This window comes from Solea solea, chromosome 8 (assembly GCF_958295425.1).
Source record: "Solea solea chromosome 8, fSolSol10.1, whole genome shotgun sequence".
Lineage (NCBI taxonomy): Eukaryota > Metazoa > Chordata > Actinopteri > Pleuronectiformes > Soleidae > Solea > Solea solea.
Genome location: NC_081141.1, coordinates 9222910 through 9249962, shown reverse-complemented (window position 1 = coordinate 9249962; position 27053 = coordinate 9222910). Strand labels below are relative to the sequence as shown.

Below are 27053 nucleotides of genomic sequence, written 5' to 3'. Positions count from 1 at the left end.
TCAGTGACCGAAGAGTAATATGTTTGCCACCAAATAACAACACAAATATACCCAATGATACGTACATATTATACAAATACATGTTCAAAAGTGAGTGCATATTAAATACACTCACATCGTATTAATGGTGCCAATATATCCATCTATTTTATAGTTCCTGATAAAAGCCATCAGAGTGAGACATCTCGTCTCTGTACGACCTCTGACGGTAGCTTCAGCCCAGCTAGCAGCCCGAGCTAATACGGCTAACAGCTAAAGGCTAACGGCTAGCTAGTGGCGCTATGATGGCGGAGCTGGTGCAGGGACAGGCCTCGATGAACCAGCCGGGGCTGAAGTCAGACGGCCTGGCCGATGTTTTACAGAGGGCCCGGCAGGTAACAACTCCCCTGGGGGTCCGCACACAACCTTTCCGGGTTGAACCGAGATGTTTTGATCGAGCCAAATCACTTTTATTCGAACTCTCTCGTGTTGTGGTTCTGCTGCTCCGAACTTATGCTCCGTCAACACACACTCTTAAAACACACTAGTATGCTAACTAGCTCAGAAAGCTGCTCGGCGTTGGACTTATAGTCGGTTTTGCACACTTTTTGTGGGCTGACACAGTCCGTGAGTTAGTTTAGGGGGACTTTGTGAAGCTGTCACCCGTATGGGAGCGCAGTGGGACCTGGGAAGGGGGTGTTGGTGGTAGTGTTGGGGGGGAAACAGAAGTTTGGCCACACGTGTCACTGAGGCAGCAGACAACCTGTTGGGTTGCGGTACAGGAACACGGTGCACCGGGGTTTGTGTGGGCTAAACGGTAGTAAATGTGTTTCCGACTGCGTTAAAGACTTATCTACTTCCCTGCAATTAATATAAGAGTTTGACACCCAACCATCAAAGACCCCTCCCTCCCCGTATAGTCTGCTGTTTACGCTAAGTTGGTTAGAAAGTAGGTTAGGGTTATGCAACAGCCTCCACACCATATACAGCACACGAGAGGTGTGTCTGTTCCTATAGCCAGATATACACGCAGACAGAGACGGGTTAAAAGACCAGAGAAATCCTCATGTCTGTGTTAAAATCAGGACCATTATCCTATAGGTTTAAACACACTGGATTTGGCTCCATACGGGTTCTGCCAACTATGGCAGGTCCATCCGTTCTTCAACCTGTCGTTCAGGTCTTGATGACAGACTGTGAACGAGATTCTTGTTTTAGGACCATCTGATTGACTTTACACTATGCTCATTTGACTGTTGAAGGATAGTTTTGGTTCTATGAATTACTGTGACAAAGTCAGTGCCAACTGTGCCCTGTTTGTTCCTGGTGCTGAGAATATGCCTGAGACATGGAGGCTCACTGTCTCTAAATATAAGGCTGTCAGAGGGAACACGATGCTTTATCTTGCTGTTAGGTGGCCTTTTCTGACTTCAAACTGAAGGTTGTTTCACATTGTAAATTGCTCACTCGTCCGCGCTTATAAACTGCTGCCCCGTCAGTAGGTTCAAATGTGTTATTTTCCTTCCTTAAATTTGACAAAGTGGCACAAACAAAGTTACACACTTGATGCGCTGTGTGTGATGTCAGCAGAGCTGCTCTGCTGTGTCTCGTGCACATCTGCCATTCGCATCAAGTGCATGTCTCATGCTCAGCTTTTGCTATGTTTATCATAGGCTTTGCCTTTAAAAATCTCAATACATACTTTTAAATACTTGAAGAAATACTTAAGCAATTTGCATTTAGCTTTGTATTACTAGAATAAGGGTAATATTTTGAAAAAAGTGTGCTTCCCAACCTCACGAGAAAGAGTTTAGTACAATCCATACAAGTTTTGCATCATTTCTGCTTTTTATCCACACACAACTGGCATTTTGGGAGCCCTAAACACCATTTTGAAGAACGGGTCCCAGAGTGAAAATATATCAAAACACCACCCTTGTGTTTTTGTGTAATACCCAACTTTGGGAAATTATGATGTCATAGCGCCACATTTCTCTTACTCTTGATCAAGTATACATTACAATGTAAAATTGATCAAATAAAGTTTATTTAAAAAAAAAAAAACAGTTGTACACAGCATGCAAGCTATGCACATGCTCCATGTCTTCTTCACCAGTTTGGTGAATTTCTGTGGCAGCGTTACTACACCACATACAGTACATGCCATATGTACTACAGCGTTTAGAGTCTTAAGGGGTTGTGTGTGGATAAAGCATTAATATGAAGCTGCGCCTTACATGCACTGCACATATTTAACAATTCAACTTCAAATATGGAAGTGAATTGCTAGGCTAGCTTTTGCCTTGCAACAGGAAGAAGACGTGTTGTGTTTGTGATGTGACACATGCTGAAACTGTGAAGAAAGATAATTTTCACTTAATATTTTTGGTGTTTGGTGCGTACAGCTCATTGACTTACAATCAAAGTTTCCAGTCAGAAAAAAGGTTTTTATAACAGTGAGATAAGACAGTAGGGCTGAACAATTAATCACTTTCAAATCAAAATTGCAATTTTAAACAACACAATTACAAAATCACAGCGGCTGCAGTTAATAGGTTTTAATTGATCAAAAAAAAAAATCATTATGAAGATCTCTTTAAAAATAGATGGTAAATATTTGATGGTGTTGTGGTAATGCTCCTTCAAATTTATTACAGTACATTTTGATTTCAAGCTGGATTGTAAAAATCATATTGCTGATCAAATTGCTGTTGCAAAATCTGTCTGAAAAATTACAATTTGGTATTCCTAGAATCGTTCAGCCCTATAAAATGGCAAACAAATTCTGAGATGTCATGGATAGAGTGAGCCTTATGTTAAGTGATTAAAATCAGTTATTCCTTGTGTGCCAAAGAAACAGCTTAACAAGCTTAAATACATGCAAGATGCACACACAATAAATGCACCAATGTAATTACAACTGGCTGACCAGATTTGCCTTTATGATAAGTTGCTCAATAAATCCAGAGGGACAATCACATGGTTCTGGAGTCTTGGGAGAGGAGCGCTAGAATAATTAACAAAGCAAAACAGGGAAGAATTTACATGTACTCTGTCAAACACTCTGAGACAGAGATTTCCCACATTTATCAGACATCTGTTTTACTATTTTAATGTAACTTATTAGATATGTGGTGCCTCATGTACGAGTATGCTTTTGGCTGGTACTCAGTGTGTGTAAGGTCAACACTGACCATCACATCACTGATATATTAGTGCTTCTTACAAAAACACTTCAAAGTACCTCACTATAAGTTTTATTAAATTTGTGATTTTTTTTTTTGTAATGAGTTACTCACAGTAAAGGATTCATTAATCAAGCCTAGATTGTTAGACCACCGCCAAGATGTATAAGGTGTATTAACCAAGTTTATTAGCTAAAGTTGAATATACTACCCATGAGTAGAGATGCACCGAAAATTCGGCAACGAAACATTTCGGGTGAAAATGCCTTTTTTGGCCATTTTGAAAGACTTTTAACACCGAAACAGGTTGTTGTGATGACGCATGAGAAAATTGCAGCCAGCGCAAGCCTGTCTATGCCCGCTTAGAGTCTGTCCAAGATCAGTTTGGAACACCAATAAAATGGTTCCAACAAGATGTGAGTTAGTTCCAACTAAATGCCAGAAAATCTCTTCGCGCAAAACTTGGCTGCATATAAAGCAGCACGTTTTGAGTATTTTAGGCTTCTTAATGGCCTAAATAGAAAAACCAGCCACAACAGAATACAAGCTTACTATGCACGCAAAAAAGAATGACATCTTTTCTGGTAGAAAATAAATCGATGGAGGATTTATTTAGAATAACTACGTAGGAGCATTGCATTCACTTGGAAATGTGAATGCAATTTTTTCATGGTTGGTTTTTTGGAGGAATTTTTCTGATTTACTGAATTTTTTTATTTCTGAGTTTAGAGAGCATTTTAAACAGTGAACACGTCCATTCCTTTATTGAGAGCTCGATTTAATTGTAACAACATGGACAGCTTGTTTAGTTTAATCAAGTTGTATGAGCCATTTCTGTGTTTGGGTGTGTGTCTGTGAGGGGCCAGTAGGTGTCCTCAGTGCACCAGGAAGAGGGGTTACAAAGGTGGGAACTAGTGTTTCCGGGTGCAGGTTGTTGCTAGTCGGAAGAGCTAACAGTTTTCGACCGCTCTGCTCCGCCACGCTACGGCAGGCGAGTCAGTATTGGGAAATGGTGCATGATGGACTTTTGTTCACACCGTTAATGGATGTTGCGTATGATCGTTATGGTGAGAAAAATAAAGCAGCATGCAAAGTACCAAACCAGGAAGTCGTCTGTCTCCTTCAGTGGCCGGCAAGCGCGTCAATCTCAAGTTAACCTGTTCTAGCAGCCCTCAGTGGCTTTAAGCTTTAGGTTTAGCCTCTACATTTAAGTCGAAAACTCGCTAATGATCGTGCTTCATCGCCCTGGAAAGAGAAGCCACAAGCATCTAAACACCGAACATTGCACCTACGTGAGCCTACCTGTTGTCATCCGAAGCGGCGAGAGGGCGCCGCTGCATGACAGGCATGAAGTCGACATCCGCTAACGCCGTTAGCACCCAGCACTCGCTTCGTTTGGAGCCACGCCAAGGCGAGGACACCGGGGACCGACCAGAGGACGCCGTCGCATGCTAACGCTGTTAGCCACAGCATCTGCTTTGTTTGGAGCCACGCCAAGCCAGCGCGAGGACACCGGGGACCGGCCAGAGGACGCCGTCGCCTGCTAACGCTGTTAGCATCCAGCACCTGTCGCCGTTGGAGCAGCTACACCGAGGACACCGGGAGCCGAGAGCTCCATACGCCGGCAGCGCAGCACAACCACAACGGGATCACCATGGCGCCCACCGCAAGTAGTAGCACTACAAATTTATGAATGGCCATTTATGTTTTGCGCACAGCTGTTTACTATAGCCCCAGGGGCGTAAATCCAATGCATTGGTGGTCAAAGAGGGAGGGTAATTAACTCGAACTTAAAAACTTTGTTTCTTGGGGAAAGCATCATGGATCAAACATCGGAAGAGCCCATTGAGGCCATCATGCATCCAGCTGAAATAAACATTAACAGTGATGGCGTTGGTGTGCTAAAGGACAAAGAAAAACGTGTTGTAACATTAACTGTAAAGGCTTTTGCCGAAAAACTCGAAAGGTTGCAAAAAACTCGGAAAGCTAAACTAAACAAAGCGGGTAGATTAAGAGAAGATATGCAAATGCTCATGCAAAACAAGGATACAGTAAAGGTACAATGTGTTCTTCATGATCTTGTTGATTTGTGTGATGAAGCCAAGGGTATTCATGGTTCTTTGATGGGTATTTTACCAGAGGATGAAAAAGAAAAACATGACATATGGTTCAAAGCAAAAATGATATGCAATGTTGAATTTATTTCTAATGTGAACAAATGGTTATCAGGTGTTGAGCAAACATTACCAGGTGCTGCTCATACATTAAAGGTTTACAATGATGATGACAAAGATGATGTGAACCCAGAGGACAGTATTTCAAATGTGGCAAGCAAACACTCAAGCAGAAAAAGCTCAAGAAGTGGAAGGTCAAGCACCGCCTCTTCAACAAGAGTTAAAGCAGAAGCCGAAAGAGCTGCGTTGCTCGCTCAAGCTGCAGCATTACAGAAAATGCATGCTCTGGAGGAACAAGAACAACAGCTCAAAAGGAAAAGGGAACAGCTCGAGTTGGAAACCAAGCTAGCCGCATCCACTGCTAAGCTAGCAGTCTTGCAGGCCTCTGACATCCAAAGTGTTTCTAAGTCATCAACAAATGCAATGAATTCCTACCTGGACAAGAAAACCAAAACGACACTTACCAAGCTCAACCCAATGGCCAAGGCATACGGACCTGTAAATCAGAATAAACAGCCGTCAAAGGATTGGTCATTGCCAACATTCAACCCAGCACCAGCCGCTATGCTAGCAAGGGAGGCTAGCCAGCAATGCACCAGCGGGTGGATGGATCCAAACGTGCAAGATGTTTATTCCACAACTCCATTAAATGCATCTACACAGCCTTTGGGACACACACTGTTGAACGCTCAGCCACTGGAAGAAAGGCAATTTTCAAGCATTTGTGCTATAATGGAAAAGCAGAACGAAATAACATCAGCCCTCGTATACCAGCAACGTTTAATGTTATTGCCAGCAAGAGACATTCCCGTATTTGACGGAGACCCTCTTACGTTCATTTCCTTCCAGAGAGCATTTGAGCAAGGTGTGGAGCAGAAGGTCAGCAGAGGTGATTGTCTGTATTACCTCGAACAATTTACAAGAGGACAGCCACGGGAACTGGTTCGAAGTTGCCAGCATATGGCCCCAGAGTATGGTTATTCTCAGGCAAAACTGTTACTTCAACAACACTTCGGTAATGAGTTTAAGATCGCCACCGCATACATTGAAAAGGTCTTGGCCTGGCCTACAGTAAAGGCAGAGGATGTAAATACACTGCAAAACTATTCTCTGTTCCTGCGGTCATGTTGTAACGTCATGGAGAAGCTAAAGTACGTTCGAGAATTGGATATTCCAACTAACATGAGAGCTGTCATGTCTAAATTGCCATACAAACTGAGGGAGCGGTGGAGGATTGTCGCACATGACATATTGGAAAAATCTGGACAAAGAGCAATTTTTAAAGACCTGGTTGCATTTATTGAAAAACAGGTTCAAATCATATCTGACCCTCTTTTCGGCGACATTCGTGATGTGGCATCTGGATCATCTAGCATTAAAGCCAGCAGCAGGATGAAATCGCAACCACTAAACAAAATCAGAGGAAATAGTTTTGCCACCACAATTGTACCTGTGCAATCAGCTGAGAGCTCCAGGGATTCAAAGGGAGGTACATCATCACATGGCTCTTTAATGAAGTCAACCTGTGTGTTTTGTTCTGGAAATCATTTATTGGAAAAATGTCAACAGTTTACAAGAAACAAGCACAGAGATAGAATAAGCTTCCTAAAGGAACAGGGGCTTTGTTTCGGCTGTTTATGTGCTGGGCACTTGAGCCGACAGTGCGACAAACGTTTGGTCTGCAGGGTTTGTGGCCAGAATCATCCCAGTGTGCTCCACGTCGACAAAAGGGACAAAGACAGAGCAAATTCAAGGTTCAAGGAGCCTGTGACATCAGCATCTCATCAAACATGTGGGCATACAGGGGCCGGAGACGGTCGCTGTTTTCTTTCCATCCTTCCAGTCCAAGTTAAGTCTGTCAAAGGTGATCGTGTAATCAGCACATACGCTTTTTTGGATCCTGGCAGCACAGCCACCTTTTGTTCGGAGCACCTCATGCAAAGACTCAACATTGCTGGTCGACGAACCAGTTTTCTCCTTCAAACCATGGGACAGGAAAGGGTCGTCCCAGCTTATTCACTGTCTGGCCTGGAGGTATCTGGCTTGGAAAACAACCTTTTCTATAAACTGCCTGAAGTCCTGACTCAGAAGAAGATGCCTGTAAGTCTGGACAACATTGTGAAGGAAGAGGATCTGGCAAAATGGCCATACCTGTCAGAGGTAAAAATCCCCAGTTTAATGGCTAACGTCGATTTGTTGATTGGTAGCAACGCTCCCAGGATGTTGGAGCCCTGGGAGGTCGTAAATAGCCATGGGGAAGGCCCATACGCTATAAGAACAGCGCTGGGTTGGGTCATTAATGGTCCTGTGCATGGAAACAGCAGCAGCTCGGAAGTCAAGCACCCTTCAGTAAGTGTCAACAGGATTTCGGTGAGCAGGTTGGAACAAATGTTAAGTGAGCAGTACAACCATGACTTTAACGAGAGAGCCACAGAGGAGAAGGGACTCTCAAGAGAGGACGTTAAGTTCATGGAGATGGCGGAAAGTTCTGCATCGCTCAACAAAGGTCACTACAGCTTAAGGCTGCCCTTTAAGAAGGACGTCGTGTCTCTGCCCAACAACTTCTCTGTGGTGAAACAAAGGTTGCTGAGTCTGAAGAGGAAGTTCCTTAAGAATGAGGAGTTTTATGAGGAGTATAAAACCTACCTGGATGGGATGATCAGCAAAGGTTATGCAGAACAAGTACCTGCACAGCAGCTTGAAAGGGCCAGTGGCAAGATTTGGTATCTCCCCCACCATGGCGTATATCATCCAAGGAAGAAGGCTCTGCGGGTGGTTTTCGACTGTGGTGCGGCATTCAAGGGAACATCACTGAATAAGCAGCTCTTGCAAGGCCCCAATCTTACAAGTACATTGCTTGGAGTCCTCATAAGGTTCAGACAGGAACCAGTGGCAATTATGGGCGACATACAATCAATGTTCCACCAGGTCAAGGTCGTGGAGGAGGACAGAGATTTTTTGCGTTTCTTGTGGTGGCCAAACGGAGATTTAACCAAGCAGGTGGCCGAGTTTCGGATGACTGTTCATCTGTTCGGTGCGGTGTCCTCTCCAAGCTGTGCCAGCTTTGCTTTGAGAAAAACAGCAGAGGACAATCAGTCCGACTTTCCAGCTGCGGTGGCTCAAACAGTCAAGGAAAACTTTTATGTTGACGATTGTCTGAAGAGCATGGGCTCTGAAGAGGAAGCCAGTACCATGGTCAAGGATCTGATGTCGCTCTGTCAAAGGGGAGGTTTCACACTCACCAAGTGGACCGGCAACAATCGCACCATGCTGCAAACTCTGCCAGAGGAACACAGAGCTAAAGAGCTGAGTGAGCTTAACCTGGATAGGGATAAACTTCCAGTGGAGAGAGCCCTCGGCCTGCAGTGGTGTGTTGAGACAGATGCATTTAACTTCAGGATGGAGATCCAGCAAAAGACTTGCACCAGAAGAGGAATGTTATCTGTCTCCAGTTCAGTGTACGATCCTCTCGGATTTCTTGCACCAGTTGTTTTGCCCGCCAAAATCATGATGCAGGAGCTTTGTAGGAGGAAAGTTGGATGGGATGAGACCATACCCCAGGACATTTTGCATCAGTGGACTAGATGGATGGAGGACCTGGATGCGCTGTCTGAGTTTAAGGTCGAGAGGTGCGTTAAACCTAAGGGCTTTGGACATCCTACGCATGCTCAGCTACATCATTTTTCGGATGCCAGCAAAGCAGGGTATGGAGCCGTCACTTACCTCAGGATTCAGAACAACAGAAATGACGTCCATGTTGCATTCCTACTGGGAAAGGCGAGAGTTACACCTTTAAAGACCATCACTATTCCTCGGCTGGAGTTGACTGCTGCAGTTCTGGCGGTTCGTGTTGACCTCATGCTGAAAGCAGAGTTAAAGCTCCAGCTTCAAGAGTCAGCGTTCTGGACGGATAGCACCTCGGTGCTGAAATATATCAGAAATGAGGACAAGCGCTTCCATACATTTGTGGCCAATAGGATTTCGGCTATCAGAGGAGCCACTAAAGCTACACAGTGGCGGTATGTAAGCACTAAGCAAAACCCCGCCGATGTTGCATCCAGAGGGGCAAGAGTTGGAGAGTTCATACAAAGCAACAGTTGGATGAAGGGTCCAAGCTTCTTGTGCAGACCGGAGGACGAGTGGCCAGCAAACATTGTAGAGACTGCGATAGCTCTAGACGACATAGAGGTAAAAAAGGAAGCCATGGTGAATGTCATCCATGTGGAAGATTCGCCTGGGGCCACTGGACGGCTGATGGCATATTTTTCAGATTGGATGAAGCTGAAAGTGTCTGTCGCCTGGTTTCTTAAGCTGAAGGGCGTTCTCTTGGGAAGGCAGAGCAGGAGACAGGCAGACGCCTCCAATTCCACCAAATCAAGACCTCAGTCACCAGCAGGACAAGTTCTGTCGGCAAAGGATCTCTGGGAGGCGGAGCTTGCTATCATCCAGTACTCCCAGCAACAAGGATTTGCAGAGGAGATTGCTGCACTGTCATCTGGTGGAGCTACTGTGAGCAGGCAGAGTGTCATCTACAGGCTGGATCCATATCTGGACAAGGGGGTTTTGAGAGTTGGAGGGCGGCTGACGAGAGGCTCCTTGCCGGAGGAAACAAAACATCCACTTATCCTCCCCAAGGATCAGCAGGTTGCCACTCTCATTATAAAGTACATTCACAAGCAGCTTGGTCACAGTGGCCGTAACCACACGCTGTCCACAATGAGAAGAAAGTATTGGGTCACAAGCGCCAACGCAGCCGTGAGAAAGGTCATAACGGAATGTGGTGTCTGCAGGAGGTACAATGGAAGAGCGATGGAGCAAAAGATGGCAGATTTGCCAAAGGAAAGGATTCTGCCGGACCATCCACCATTTACCAACGTCGGGGTCGACTATTTCGGACCTATTGTTGTGAGTAAAGGAAGAGGAACAGCTAAACGTTATGGTGTGATTTTCACCTGTCTCGCCTGCAGAGCTGTCCACTTGGAAGTGGCTAATTCTTTGGATACAGATGCATGTATTAATGCCCTTCGCCGTTTCATCTGCAGGAGAGGTCAAGTCACTCTCATTCGATCCGACAACGGGACCAACTTCATCGGAGCAGAGAGAGAGTTAAGGGAGGCTCTGGCGTCATTGAATCATGGGCAAATTCAAGGAGCTTTGCGGAAAGATGGAGTTAATTGGTGTTTCAATGTACCAGCAGCTTCACATCATGGTGGAGTCTGGGAGCGGGTTATCCGCATCATGAGGAGGATTTTGAGTTCAGTGCTTAAACAGCAGAGATTGGACGACGATGGGCTTCAAACTGTAATGTGCGAAGCTGAAGCCATTTTGAACGACCGGCCCATCACCAAACTCTCGGACGATCCTAACGATCTGGAGCCGCTCACTCCCAATCATATTCTGCTCCTTAAAGGGAAACCGTCTTTACCCCCTGGACTGTTTGAACCACATGATCTCTATGTAAAAAGAAGATGGAGACAGGTTCAATACATATCCGACCTTTTCTGGAAACGATGGGTACGGGAGTACTTACCTTTGTTGCAGGAGAGGCAAAAATGGAACCAGGAAAAGAAGAATCTCAAGCCTGGGGATATTGTTGTCATAATGGATACTACAGCTCCACGAGGTTCATGGCCACTAGGAAAGGTCTTGGAGGCTTTTCGTGACAAGAGGGGACTGGTGCGCTCAGTGCGTCTGCAGACAAAGTCCAGTGTTATTGATCGTCCTGTGACAAAACTTTGTTTGCTGCACGAGGTTAAAGAGTAATAGGTTTATGGGCTTGAATGAGTTACAGGAAACTATATTGGGTAAATTGTGCTTATTGTATTCATTTTTATGGCTCATTAATGTGTATTTGGAAAGAATTGTATGTCTGTTAGCCATTACAATAGGGGCCGGTATGTATGAGCCATTTCTGTGTTTGGGTGTGTGTCTGTGAGGGGCCAGTAGGTGTCCTCAGTGCACCAGGAAGAGGGGTTACAAAGGTGGGAACTAGTGTTTCCGGGTGCAGGTTGTTGCTAGTCGGAAGAGCTAACAGTTTTCGACCGCTCTGCTCCGCCACGCTACGGCAGGCGAGTCAGTATTGGGAAATGGTGCATGATGGACTTTTGTTCACACCGTTAATGGATGTTGCGTATGATCGTTATGGTGAGAAAAATAAAGCAGCATGCAAAGTACCAAACCAGGAAGTCGTCTGTCTCCTTCAGTGGCCGGCAAGCGCGTCAATCTCAAGTTAACCTGTTCTAGCAGCCCTCAGTGGCTTTAAGCTTTAGGTTTAGCCTCTACACAAGTTTTACTACTACTTTGATTGTTTAAGACACTGGGAGATAGTGCTGTCTTTAAGTCACATAGATGGTATTACCATTAGTTTGTCGACTTTACGCAGGCACCTGAGAACTTTGCGGTTGTTTAGAAGGAAAGCCCATTTAGATCTGCTAGACATAGCAATGTTTCTCCAGGATCAGTTGGACAGATATGGCATGCTCTACAGATACAAGATGATGCATTTGAAATGCATTCAGGCTGGTGACTCAAGAGACGATCAGGAGACTGCATGGGGTATGTATGTGCAGGCAGGAGTCACCGTAGGTCCATGTGAGTCACTTGCAGGTTGGAGATTCTCACGAGATTTCGAGGTATCTCAATAATTCAGAAAAAAAATTACACCGAAAAACTGACTCAGACTCAGAAAAACAGGAAAATAATGACCCAGAAAAAATAGGGAAAAAAACAGGAGAAAAAAAATTATTCAAAAAAACAAACCAAAAAATAAATTACTCCGGAGTTTGTTTTTCTTTCAAATGAATTCAATATGCTTCCGTAAATAACAGCAGTAAGAAGTTTGAAAAGTCAATAGCTGATTAAACAGTCAACAAACCCCCTACCCTAGTCCTCAATGGGAAAAAAATAATTGAAAATAATCTAGTCATGTTATTCCTAGAAACGTTGGAATTACAATATTAAAAAGAAGGAAAAAAGTGAACAATGTTTTATAAATGATAGCACTGATACATTTGTACTTCTCCAGTGACTTACTGACTACCAATAAGTTGTGCAAGGTTTGGTAAGTGGACTGCATGTGTAGTTGAGGAAGTAATGAAATTTACAAGGTTCATTGAAATCACCTCTAAACTCAACATGTTGTGGACTCTGACTCAGCATTATTTACCCTAGTTATCATGGTTTCCTGGACTCAGCAATTGTCTGCATTGTTTCAATTAACCCTAGAACACTAACGTTGGATGATTTTCACCCACACAATTATGAATATGTATTGCTGTTGTCTGAGTTGCATGGGTCCTTGTGTACCTTCATACTGTTTACTGATGATATTGAAGATGGGAGTGTTTCCCTGACCATCCCTGTTTTTTTCAATAGGCATGCGTTTGGCTGATTTTCACCAGATATTAGTCACTCCGCTCAGTGAAATGTAGGCCCACTTGATGTGATACAAAGGATCTCTCTGCCAGATCAGACCAGTTGTTATTGTGAAGGATTTTAATATAACTTGCTGGAGATGTGTTAATATCAGTCACTTTGTTAAAGCAGCAATTGTTTCATCTTGTGCAGGGAAGAAAAGGTGAAGCAGTGATTTAGTCACTCTGTGATGTTTAGTGTGGGTTTGCTGAGAGCAGCATTCATTGTATCTGCACTGTTTTTTATGGTTGCTCTTTTCTTTGCTTTTCTGTATCATGGAGATACTCAAGGTTACATGCATTTGTGTGTGTGCTTTGCAGTGTGCACTCCAGCCAAGGTGAGGTCAGCTAAGAGTGAATAGCTGTGAAGGAGCTGTAGAGCTCTTGACTCGGTGGCTCTGCAGTCAATATAGACAGAGGAGAAAAACCTGAACAACTCTGAGGAACGACCTCAACATTTCTTTTACAAGTTGCCAGAAAACTGCAGGTCTGAATTCAGGAACCTCTTTCCTAAGGAATGTTTTTATAATGGTTATTCTGAAGGGACTGATCACTTTACCAACCCTGCTATTCTAGTTTTAATGCTTAATAATTAATTGCTGGGAAATTATGGATTTTATGTAATATCAGTTCAGGCTGTAAAACAAAAAAAGTGACTATTTCTAAAGGTATGATGAATTTCTATATGCACTGTAATGTTACTGAGCCTAGACCTGACAAACTGCAGCAGCCCCAGATCATAGCACTTCCCCCAGTAAATTAGTTAAGTATAAAAACAAAACAAATAAAAAAACAAAACCAAACAAACTAAAACATAGACCACCACACTAATATTTCTCAATAAATAATCACAATTAATCATTGACAGCACTGCATTACCAAGGCAACCATTAAATTACAGACAGCCAGTCAGTGAAAGGGCTCCATGTAAACATTAATTCCAGCTTGTCCAGTATGACACCCTCTCAAAAGCAGCGAGCTGTGCCATTGTTATAGTCCATTCTTCATAAGGAGGTGGGTATTTTTTCCCTCCAGTGTCTTAGTAGTATCCGTTTAGCTGTTGTAAGAGCCAGGATAACACAAGAAATCATTGTCCTAAAGCTCAGTGGTTGATCCCAAAATAGACAGTTTTGCAGAGATTCAGAACTTTATGTGCAGGACATCAAATACAATCTGATGGATGTTGTTCCACCAATCCTTAAGTGCTGGACATGTCCAGAGTATATGGAGTATAGGCACCACTCCCGTCATAGCACATTCTTAGCTTAACTTAAGCTAACAGCTTGTGATCACGCAACACTACCAAGCCAGAGAATCGCGGCCAAGATTTATGCACCGGTAATAGGAAATGGCATATATTAAAACATTTAAGAATGTTATCACTCAATGTTGGATTTTCCAAATAAATAATAATATAAATAAATATCAATTGGAAAATCAATTTTTCCAACTGCCCTATGTTCTAGCCTTCTAGAGTTTATCTGCTGTTACTACAGTGTTGCTCCCTTGTACCATCAAAGCTTTGGATATTTACTGTCTTTGCTGTCAGAGCTCAACAAAGAACATTTAGGACAGCTTTAATAATTGCAAACCAAATGCTTTATTAACAATTTAAAAAGTAGTGAAGTAATGAAAATAATTTCGTACTAAACCCAAAACATTTTTACTTTATCTTTTTGACTGTTGTATGGGTATCATCCATCTCACTGAACACACAGAGAACACAGTATAACAGTAAACATTTGTTATGTTTTGTAATAGTCATATCCATCATAGTGTCTCTTAGACTAAACAATTGTGCAGCACTCAGTTGGTCTGCAGCCAAACAAGGAACCTTATTAGGAAAGTTCCTGTTAAAGAACATGGAGGGAGGAACAGACTGAACTGAACTCTGTTGGAATAATAACTGGCATTTACTGTGACTATAACTCTCCTCTTTGTCTGTTTGTCATATCATTTTCCTCTCAACATCCTCCTGTTATGTTTGGTTGTTTATTTAATCCAACACATTTGACTAAAACATTTGTCCTAACTTGGGCCATAGTGTTACTTAAAGATCCTTTAAAGCAAATGCATATTCTCTCTTCTTTGCACATGATATGTTAGAAAATAGTATCTTACAACATGTGAAAAACATGACAACATGGAGTAAGAAATTATGGACTAAGGACTGAAAACTTTAAACAAATCAGTCTTCTGTTCAGGATTTTTAAGATGTGTCTAAAATATAGCACAATGACACACAGCAGCCATAGCTAGCATAACTCCTCCGATATAAAAAACTTTATTAAAGGTTTACCCATTCACTGTCAGTACCTGCATCTGCTCTTACCCTATAGCCTACGGTTCTGTGTCTTTGTCTCAAACAGATGACTGTTCTGACTTTTTTATCATTTAAAATTTGGTATGGTGGCCAGTAACACATCCAAAAGACGTATTTTTAGCATTATCTATCACTTGTCTGTTTTATTAGTTCCAAAACACAACATGCATTATTCTATAGCACATATCATCCTGATGTATTTGGTCTTGTCTTGGAGTTTGGGTATATACTTGCTGGACTTAAAAACCTCAGCTTTAAGCGTATATACAGTTCTCATACTTTTACTCTTAGACTTTTAATTTGGTGACCTTGGTCTAGTTAAATCACTACTTTGGATTTGAGCTTGGACTTGGAATGACATCACATATGGTTAGGTGCATTTGAGTTTCCACAAACTGGCAATGGTGGTTAACTGGTGGTGGTGATCAGTATATTGCTGGGTTTGTTAACTAGCAACAGGCAACCCAACTAATCTAGTCCATTTGATAAAAACAATACACAGTACTGTGTGTTTGACCTAGTACCTCGAATACAAAAGACAGAACTGCTAAAAAAAAAAACAGTAAAAACCATAACTTTCTCACTGTTGATGTCTGTAGCTTGAATAGTGGTATTTTAAGGTATTTCTTCTGTTTGTGTTTCAGATGGTGGGTAAGATGGGCGGAGAAGCCATTTCCCACCTCAACAGCTCCTCAGGAAGTGTTGACCCATCACTGTATTACCCTGGACAGAAACGACCAGGAGAGGATGGAGGTGAGGAGAAGGCAAAGGGGAGATCTATAATTATGAGGACTGCAATGATTCCTTTGATAACTCAACTAATGTCAACTATTTTGATAGTAGAGCTCCAACTAACGATTATTTTCATAATCGATTAATCTGTCGATTATGTTCTCGATGAATCGTTTGGTCCATAAAATATCAGAAAACCTTAAAAAATGTTGATCGGTGTTCGTCACATCTGGGCATGATGATGTTCTCAAATGTCTTGTTTTGTCCACAAACCAATATGATTGACTCTTAATGATTTCTTTGTTATCCAGAGCAAAGAAATTAAGAAAATATTCATCTTTAAGAAGCTTAAACAATCAAAAATCCTGTTTTAATAATAAAAAAGCTTCAAACCGATTAATCAATGATCAAAATAGTTGACGATTAATTTAGTAATCAATTAATAATCGATTCATCGATTCATCTTTTCAGCTCTATTTGATAGTCAACTATTTTCAGCTTCTTAAATGTGATTTTATGATTAACAAAACAAAGAAATCATAAATGAATAAATAGAAGTGTGTGGACAAAACAAGACATTTGCGATCATCATCGTCATTTTAAGGTCTTGGAAATACAGTACCAAGCAACATTTTTCAATATTATTTGACATTTTGTGGGCTGAACAACTAATCGATTAATCAAGAAAATAATCAACTGATAAATTGATTATGAAAGAAATAGATGGTTGCAGCCCTAATAATTACAACAATTTTCTACATGCTGCTTTGACTGTGACTTACATTTTAACAGGATCTTAATTGTGTCCAATCTGTGTTTATTACAATAACAAAAGTGTACAGTGACTGAAGATATACAACTCACTCTGTAGCCAGAAAACATGATTTTTTTTTATTTTAATTTTTTTTTAATATTGCTTTTGGATTTTTCAAGGACTAGTGATTTGTACAGTGATGGCACTCCATAAAAATACAGAGAGAAGATGAACATACAATAACAGAACAATAGAAAATGACCAAGTGATTAAATCTTCGTTGATAATAATAATAATACTATTTGGAAATATTTAGTTGATAACACATGTCAGAATTAAGTGCATCGGATAAGGAAGGATGAGGTGTTCACACACAAGGTTGCTCAGTTTGTCTGCTGTTAGCAGAGCTAGCAATAGCATTGGCAGCTATAATAACAGCACACTACCCTGAAATCCAAAGCTTTTAGTTTTTCGCAGGCAGTTTGTCTCAAAATATCTTAATAAAATATGTAGTAAGTTGAGTTGTTACATAATAATTCCAGCAATACGGACAGCAGCTCAGATGAGCTGTGTATTAGTGTCAATATTATTTCTCAGTTGTAAGTGACTGCACGTCTTTCTTCACTACCTAAAATGTATCTTTGGAATGGATCGTTGGATTTATACTCGGGTGCTTAATAGACACCTGAGTATGCATGTCTGTCTTTACTACCTAAACACTGCCTGTAAAAGGCTGCACTTGATGTATTGTTCTGGTTGCACATTAACTAGTAAAACAAATTTTTTGCTAAACACAATGTCAATTTTTATTTTTCAATGATGCATCAAGCTGAGGATATTTGAACAATGTGAAGATATTTAGATAATGGTAGTAGTACCATCAAAAATCTAAAACCACTTTCATTCATATTTTGTACTGTTACTATTAAGTAGCCCAGATGTGGTCAACAGCTCCACTTAAACTGCAGTGAAAGGTCCATTCATGTCTCTCTGTCTCTCAGTAGGTAACCAGCTAGCAGCCATGGGGCATCAAAGGTATGAACAGCAATTCATATTGATTAAACACACACACAGCAGGACTGCACACACAAGGACTTTCAGCATCATATTCTTGTTTGCAAATGTGTGTGTGCGCACGCTGGGGTGTAACGGTAGATAAGTGTGATAGATCTGTCCTTCGACATGAACATAATCACTTATTGACACTCAAACACTGTGGTTGTGGCATTTCAGTGTGCCCAGTATACTGATGTGTATTTGTGTGTGCGTGTTCCAGCAGGGTAACCACAGAGGATTACAAGGTCCCTGACAGGATGGTGGGCTTCAGTAAGTATGACTTCTGACCTGTTGGTCAGGTGTGTTGAGGGCTTTAATGTGGGCTTTTAACAGTAGCTGAACTGATGATTAGAATGTGTATCACCCAGTTCAACATTTAATTACTTTTTCTTTTGCATTGTATCTGTTTTTGAAATGAGATGCTGGTTAAACATCTGATACATGTTATGGTATGAGTGTAAAAAAATAGAAAAGTAACAACCCAACTGAAAACTGTGACCCCAAAACCACGAAATTGACCGAACCGTGGCTTTTGTGAACCGTTCCACCCCTAACATTTATTTAAAAGAGGTAATACATCTCTCTTTCAGAGAGAAAGAAAGATATTTTTTCATAATAAACATTTAAGATGAAATAGTACTAAAAAATAGAGCACATTGAGGTTTTTCCATGACTGTAATGTTTTTACAGGAAGATTTACTTTACTCATCACATTTCATTATTTATTCTCCATCTTCTCCTTCAGTTATTGGTAGAGGAGGAGAACAGATCACCAGGATCCAGTTGGAGTCTGGCTGCAAGATCCAGATCGCTGCTGGTGAGATTGACCATTGACCTCCTCTTCATCCTTTTGTTCATTTCATCTTCTTTAATTCCTCTGTCATCTCTATACTGTACATATGCATATATTATGCACAAAATGTAAATTCTAAAATGTAGATTTTCATTCATCATGGTCATAATTCTCCAAAAGTCTTTTTCAAAAATGAAGTCATGAACAGTGTTTGACATTTTGCGTTTTCACTTTAAAACAACTGCAGTTCTGAATTTACTTCAGGGCTCCGTGTCCATTAAACTTTTTTTAATGTTTTTTTCTTTTTCAATTGTGTAAAAGGAGAATTTGTGAGGGGAAAAAAAATCTATCACATAAGAGGCAATGTGTAGAGATGCATGCTGTTATGCTGTAGGCCAACCTGTATCACTCATCCTATGTATCTGTGTGAATGTGTGTACAGACAGTGGAGGTCTGATGGAGCGCCCCTGTTCTTTGACTGGAACCCCAGAAAGCATCGAGTGAGTCTCACCTCCTCATTTGAACAGCTCCTCCTCCACCCGCTGCTTAACGTGTGTGTGTGTGTGTGTGTGTGTGTGTGTGTGTGGTGTGTGTGTGTGTGTGTGTGTGTGTTTGTGTGTGTGTGTGTGTGTGTGTGTTTGTGTCTGTGTGTGCAGGCAGGCAAAGCGGTTGCTGGTCCAGATAGTTGACCGTTGTAGAAATGGACCAGGTTTCCATGGCGATGGCGAGGCTTCTGTGCAGGAGATGCTGATCCCCGCGAGTAAGGTTGGGCTGGTGATTGGCAGAGGAGGAGACACCATCAAACAGCTGCAGGTACAGTGACAGAACAAGCCACACCCACAAAGGCATCAGTCCCTTTAAGTATCTCTGACACGTGTTCGTCATGTTGCTCTGTGTCAGGAGCGAGCAGGAGTGAAGATGATGATGATCCAGGACGGTCCAATGCCAACAGGAGCTGATAAACCTCTACGTATTTCTGGAGACCCGTACAAAGTGCAGGTACACACCTTTCATTTTGAAATTGGGAGGACCTTCGTTCACATAGCCTGTTTCCTAAAAGCCTCAACCTTATTATTGATCAAATCAACCCTGATCTAATTCTCACCAATCATAAAACCCTCCTTGAGATTCTCATCATGTACCCTAGCTAACAAACTTAATCCCCAAAGTGAAATATACTCAAGTATCCATTAATATACTAAAATAAACCATGCCTGATATTAAATACATATCATTTTGTGTATTATATTTACTATAAAATAGAAAACAATATGTATTATACAATATTCAAACCACTGGTCGAGATTAGACCTTGTGTCGCTCCTTGACACAGTTGGGTTGGATGAGACTATTGCTAAAGGTGCCTCTGAAGGGTTTTATGGAGGGAGTGTGAGGCATTGTCCATTATTGTCCTCAGGTTTGTGAGAATTCTGTCCTCCCTTACCTCCTCCAGAGTGGGGAGTTTCATTCCTGCCAGATGACCAGCCTTCATTATCAGTATATTTAAATTGTTACCATCCTTTGCCTTGACCCCAGCAGACCACAGCAAGGGTGTGCTGGCAACAAAAGACTGCTATAGCTAGTTGAGGATTTTGTTACAGATGTTAAAGAATGTGACCCTCCTGTGGAGATAACACAACTCAGAGTTGTACTGAATGTCTCATGTGTACACAGTGAACAGGAAGGTCAGGAGCATAGTGGCCTGCTCACCACCTGATCAGACAGCTCTGGAGACTCGCTTATTGTGGTCTGCCTGTCAGGTCATCCTCAAACCAGTAGATCATAGGTGACCCAACATTCATGTCCTTTAACTTCTCCCCCATGCAGTCTGGGCTGGATAGTGTTGAAGACGCTTTAGAAATGAAAGAACATGATGCCCACCACAGTGTTGGCTCTGTCCAGGGAGGAGTAGGCCCTCTGCAGTTCATAAATCATTGTGTTGTCTACTCCTAAATGGGGCTGGTGTGCAAACTGTAGTAGATCAAGGGAAGGTTGCACTAGTGCCTCTCCATAACTTTCACAATGTGGGAGGTCAGTGCAATTGCCTGTAGTTATTTAAGACAATGGGGTTCCCATTCTTGTTCCATAGCACTGGGACCCTGTGGAGTTAAGGGCTCAGGATTAAGTGTTCAACACACCAGAGCTGCTGGTACATCCATTCAACATTCTGGGGCTTAAGTTGTCTGATCTAGGAGCCTTTCCGAAGTCTCTGTAAGGGACTGTCCACACGAAAACGAGGATACATGAATCTTCCAAAGTTTGTTTTTTAATCATATTGGGAGCCCTGAAATGGTATTTCTGGAAAGTAGCTAGTATTGTTGACAACAGGAACACACACACACACACACACACACACACACATCTAACGTGACTATGTTCCTGTCTCTTCCTTTAGGCAGCAAGGGAGTTGGTGTTGGAAGTGATCAGGGAGAAGGACGGAGATTTCAGGTCGGGACGCAACGACTTCAGTGCCCGGCTGGGAGGAACCAGCCTGGATGTATGATACCCACTCACTCATATGCTGTTAGCAATTGTTAGCAATGTACAGTATAACTCTTTATTAATTAAATAAATAAATAAATATTACATGTATATGTTATTGTTTTGTTTTTTTTAGGTTCCAGTTCCTAGGTTTGCTGTTGGCATTGTGATCGGCAGAAATGGAGAAATGATCAAGAAGATCCAGAATGATGCAGGAGTCCGAATCCAGTTTAAAGCAGGTCTGTTTACACTTATATAATCCAGTTTGACCCAGGCATTTTTACACTACTTTTACACTAGTTTGAAGCAGGGGCTTGTTGCGCAAAACCAAGATAAGGAATTAAACTAGGATATATTAGTTATCTTGGCTGAACTTAGCCTCTTGTCTGTTGCACAATAGCAGTAGCACATACATTATTATGGGAATGTATTCTGTGCAGATAGCCTAGAAAAACAATCTCCAGATTTGTTAATCCTGCTGCTCAATGTCTTCTGTCAGATGTCGTTCTTATAGAAATTAATGTAATTTGCAGTTATTCATGATCCTCTGGATGCATTTTACCTCAGTTTTATTAGCCTACAATAAAAAATTACAGACAAATTGCGATTCAGTCAATGTTATTTTAATTGTGATTCATTATATTATCGTTATTAGATATATATAATATTAGATTATATAGATTTAATGAAGACTGTATTTCTGTCAGAGGCTTGATCAAAACCTTTTATAGCCTAACTATACTATAGCCCAGTCTGGGCGTAACTAACATGAGTGAAAGTTTCACTTAGGATGCAACATGCATCCTTTATTAACAGTGAATGTGAAAACACAAAATCAAAGTGCAATAAACAGAAACTGAGTTGAGAGCATTAAACATAACTATAATGTGCCAAAAAAGCTCTATAATTACTTCTATATCTAAATCATATTGCACAACATGTGGGGAAACTCCACCCACAAACCCCCAACATACTACAGCCTTTATATTGGAGTATAGTGTTTAAAGTATTTTAGTGACTGTTTTGCCCTTTTTTACCATCAAGTATTTCACCCCTTCATAAGTTTCTATTATCAGCCGTCGCTTGCTTGTGAAAGAAATGCGACTTTATGGAATTAGATTTGTGTCAATATTTTCAAACGACACTTTTCAGGAATCAAACAACCCTTTTTAAGAAGCAAAAACGTATTCATTAACTCATTCAAAAATATTGTATTTTATTATATATATGTATATATATATATATATATATATATATATATATATATATGTAAATGTGTGTATATATATATATATATATATATATATATATATGTAAATGTGTATATATATATATATATATATATATATATATATATATGTAAATGTGTATATATATATATATATATAATAAAATACAATATTTTTGAATGAGTTAATGAATACGTTTTTGCTTCTTAAAAAGGGTTGTTTGATTCCTGAAAAACAACCCTTACATATACATATATATATGTATATGTATGTAAATGTGTATATATCTGCATCATTGTAAGACCCGATTGTAAATCATTCGGGTCTACTTTAAAAAGCTGTGAATATGCACTACCAGGATTAGTTACATCTGCCTTGACCAAGCTGTGCCTTCTCATCCTGGTTTGGTGTTTGTGCAAATGACTAAGCCAGGACTCGGTAGCATTGTTTAAGTCCCACTTTCTCAGATATCCTGCACTTCTTATTTCAATTTTTTGTGCAACATCCCACAGGTCTTTTTACACTATTATAATCCAGCCAAAGCAGGTTTGTTATACAATAGGATATCTAGTTTGAAAAGGGTCCGTTTAAAATCCTATAAATCGGTTACAATAGCTCTGTTTATACCAGTAAAATCCAGTTTTAGGTAGGTCTGTATTGAGTTGTATAATCCATTAAATTTTTATCCTGTTCTAAATTGAAGTTCCAGTGGAAAGCATTCTGACTTCTTTGTCTGTCTGTCCAGATGATGGCATCAGTCCGGAGCGTGTTGCCATGGTGATGGGACAGCCAGACCGCTGTCAGCATGCTGTCCACCTCATCAATGAGCTTGTCCAGACTGCACAGGTAACAAACATACATTCTTGTACAGCATCCTTAGTGTAAACATAACGCATTCCCCTAGCCTCTTACCATAACCATCACAACTAAATGCCTAAACCTAGCCTTAACCCAACCCTAACATATACTAATTCTAACCCTAATCCTAAAAAAAACAAGTCTTAACCCTCAAAAAGCCTGTTATAGTTATGAGGACTAGCCACAATGTCATAGGGTCAAATTGGCCACACAAAGATAGATATGAATAAAATTTCCTCACACTCTACTCCTACACACACACACACACACACACACATATACATACAAGTATATACACATACAAATACATGCACAAACACTGACCTTCAGAATAAATTAGCTATTTTTTTTGTAGGAGCGTGATGGTTTTGGCTCTGCCCTGCGGGGTGGGAGGGTCAGAGGTCGCAGTGACTGGACTATGGGCTCACCAGGTCCTCTACAAGAAGTGACCTACACCATCCCTGCTGACAAATGTGGCCTGGTCATCGGTAAAGGTAAGTGTCAGAGGAATTGGTGAATAGGGAACATGTTTTTAAACATGTAACTGCGGCTGAGCTTTTACTCCTTTCATTTGAAGAACAAAACGGTAATGAAATTTCCATTAGTTAGTGTTAGTCACACTCAAAAATCATGACAGAGGTTGCTGCGTCTTAAAGAAATGTATTTATGAAGTCATCGGTTTTCAAGCAAATGCCTTTTAACTTAATTATGTCCCATTGTTGTTTTGAATCAAAATAGAGCAAATAAGAGACATTTGCACTGGCAGGTACCACTGACAGGTACCCATTCCATTATTTAAGAAAAGAAAAAAAACAACAAACAGATTATTTTTTTCTTTCCAACAAACAACGGCAAAGATTTAGAATGAAAGACAGCCCCCATTCACGGTCCATTTAGAAACCTCATTAAAACATCAGCCTTTGTGTGTGTGTGTGCACTTGTGTGTATACTGGAGGTCAAGAGGGTCTAGGAGCAGCAGCTTTCAAAATAAAAGCAGCAATGCAAAAAAGATGTCAAGTACCCAATGTTTAGACACCGTGTGTGTGTGTGTGTCACTTAATGCTGTTGGTGCAAATTGTCATTTTTAAATTAATGGCCAAAACCAAAAAAAACACAAATCCAACTAAAATGTACTTTAAATAGAAACATGATTAGATAGCAGACAATTTTAGTTTAATTATGTGAGAAATACAATATAAATTGTTCTAGCTCATTTGTGTCATCGAGACAAACTGAGACCAACACATTTATAAAAAACTGAACTATGAAAATAAGACAAAATTAGAAGTACTAATTTAATGATGATGTTCCTGGTTTTAGTACTGTTCAGTTGGTACTGGGGTATTGGGATGATGAGTATGATGTTCCACTGGATGCCTTTCTTTTGTCTTATGGCTAGCTTTGTGTCAAAGGTCTCTGTCCCCTGTAGTCATAGGTCTTGTCCTCTGATATGGCAGGTCTTGTCCTCTGTTATCACAGATTTTGTCCCCTGTAGTCTTAGGTCTTGTCCTCTGTTGTCGTAGAGCTTGTCCTCTGTTATTGCAGATCTTGTCCTGTTATCTCTTTTATTGTAGGGCTTCTGCACTGCTGCATAGGTGTTGTCCATTTCTGTTGTAGGTCCTCTATTATAATATCATAAGAATAAGTGTTATCATAAGCCTTGCCCTCTGCTACAATGAACTGCTCATTTCTTGTTTATTCCTCTGTTCCTGTGACAGAGGCCCCCTTTACACCTGACATTAGAATGCATTGTCAGTGATCAGATGGCGATCAGATAGTGCTTCACCACATGGATTTACACCTGGTAATAATATGCGTCTCCGGTTTCCACAGCAACATCCAAATGATAACAATCCATCCTCGGGTGTATTTACACCTGTACTTGCAATCCAATCACAGAAAATGCATTTTAATGTCAGGTAAAGTAAAGTAGGGCTGTCAGTTTTCCTCTATAATCCCATTCGAATTCTATTCCTTATTTTTAATATTAAATTCTTTTTATTAATTTTTTTATACATTTTAACTTAATATGTGGTTGTTAGATGTTCTGTCCACTGGGCCATGTTTGGGACACTGGCGGCCTGCAGGTGCCTCTTCACGTCGTTAATATAATTAGCTGCGTTGTCCGTGGTGATGGAAAGCAGTGACTCACGTTCTACTCACCCGAGTGGGTCGCTGATGCATCTGGCAATGTTTTTGTGTCAACTCTGTCGTTGATGTCGCGTGGCTAGGAACCTTGTACCTCAAGCTCTTGGATGAGGTCTCATGTCTTTGCAAATAACGTGACGGGCCGCTGTAAACCCGGCGATGTGAAGGGAGGCAAAAAATACGTAATTCTTGCCTGCTCGGACTTAAACTCAGCTTATTTGCCAGGATGCAGTGTTGGCAGGTGTCCTCTAATGTTGCTTGTTGCCGAGTGATATTTCATTTTCAACATTGCAAACTTTCCACACGTCGCTTTTTAGATGATCAGGAGTGGTGATTTCTATGGGTGTTTTACCGCCGTCTGCAATTTCTGACTGAAAGTGTGATTTTTGTGATTCAGAAGTCTTGGAACTATTGTTCTGCAAGGGTTATACGTGAGTCGCCACGTTTTAACATGTGTATTAAAAAAATAATAATACACATTTACAGTAATAACAACATTTGATTATTATTGATTTTTTAATATTCTAATCATATTTGACTCCAGAAATTCGTTCCAACAGCCCTAGTGTAAAGGCAGTGATAGATTGCCTACTGTGTTTCATGTAACAATGAAATCCAAACTTGAAGATTTTGTCAAGACTAATAAGCCATTTGTGTGCATTTGCCTGTGTGTGTGTATGTGTGTAGGAGGTGAAACCATTAAGAGTATCAACCAGCAGTCTGGAGCTCACGTGGAGTTGCAGAGGAACCCTCCCCCCTCCACTGACCCCAACACCCGGGTCTTCACCATCAGAGGCACCGCCCAACAGATGGATCTGGCCCGCCAGCTCATAGATGACAAAATTGGGGTAAATAAATAAATACATCTTTATACAATAATACCAATTTCAACTTTGTTCTGACCAGGCCTGATTTAAAAACAACATTAACACAGTAGTGTTCTGTTAAAAAATACAACAGATTTCTCCCCTCTCTGGTTACACATTTGGCCCAGTACCAGATGTGGTCAACGGTCTCCACTCAAAAATCAAAGCAATCTCAAACTGAGGAAAATTTAACTGGTTTTATGATAATTGCACTGAAATACAATACTTAGTGATGACTATGAAATGGAGTATTTGATGTGGAGAAACTAAAATAAACTTTCTCTCTCATCCTTCAGGGTTCAGGTATAATGAGCAATGGAGGTTTTGGCTTCAGTCCCTTTACCCAGGGCCCCACTACACACCAAAAGTAAGTCTATGATTTTGGTTTCCTCAATAGTTGGATTGTGGTCAAGGTCCAACAAGCCGCATTGTCAGAATTTGGGCCCAAATTGTAAACTTAACAGACACCACTTGCTCTCTGAAAGAACGACTGCTTCACCTATAAAATGTATCTGTGCATCAACCCTGACTGAATGAAATAAGAAATCCATTTCTTATTTCATTCTGGAACAAGTTAAAACACAGTTTAGCATCTGTCATGGTCACCAAACTTTTAGGGCTGCTATAATTTATCGATTATTAATCAAATTCTAAATTAATCTCCAACTATTTTAATAATTGATTAATTGCTTGTGATTTTTCAACTTAATGTGAATATTTTCAAGTTTCCTTATTAAAACTAATGATGTTAATTTACATTTAAGTGCATATTTATTTATTCAAAAAGGGAAACATGTTGATCTTTTGCTCATCCAGAAACCTCTGTAAAGGCCATGAAGGAAGGAAATGAAGGCTTCTTTCTTTCACTGTCAGATTTTCTTTGCGCATTTTCAAGACATCATGGTAAAATAGTGACAGTATGTTAAAATCAAAGACAGATAAAAGTAGAAAATTGTAGACTCATTGGAAAGGTTGCATTTAAACTTGCTTGTGTTGTTGGGAGATGCAGCAACAGTCATGGTGGACTGTTTGCTTCAAGTGCTTCCAGCCTGTCTCTATATAA

General features: G+C 40.8%; 1 protein-coding gene across 6 annotated transcripts in view; it reads left to right on the top strand.

The window, feature by feature from the left end:
• Positions 1–222: 222 nt before the first annotated feature.
• Positions 223–27053, top strand: part of LOC131463682 (far upstream element-binding protein 3-like) — a 29292-nt gene continuing 2461 nt past the window's right edge. For 2 of the 6 annotated variants that reach the window (XM_058635568.1, XM_058635564.1), the window contains exons 1-14: positions 223–374; positions 15718–15826; positions 17561–17594; positions 17839–17885; positions 18361–18432; positions 18851–18908; positions 19065–19221; positions 19309–19407; positions 20804–20905; positions 21026–21128; positions 22864–22964; positions 23332–23470; positions 25812–25972; positions 26287–26357. In XM_058635568.1, coding sequence (XP_058491551.1) covers positions 282–374; positions 15718–15826; positions 17561–17594; positions 17839–17885; positions 18361–18432; positions 18851–18908; positions 19065–19221; positions 19309–19407; positions 20804–20905; positions 21026–21128; positions 22864–22964; positions 23332–23470; positions 25812–25972; positions 26287–26357 — 1346 coding nt within the window. In that variant the 5' untranslated portion in view covers positions 223–281. Of the gene's footprint in view, positions 375–15717; positions 15827–17560; positions 17595–17835; positions 17886–18360; positions 18433–18850; positions 18909–19064; positions 19222–19308; positions 19408–20803; positions 20906–21025; positions 21129–22863; positions 22965–23331; positions 23471–25811; positions 25973–26286; positions 26358–27053 lie in introns of all 6 variants that reach the window. The other 4 variants (XM_058635567.1, XM_058635563.1, XM_058635566.1 and 1 more) reach the window with 3 other exon arrangements.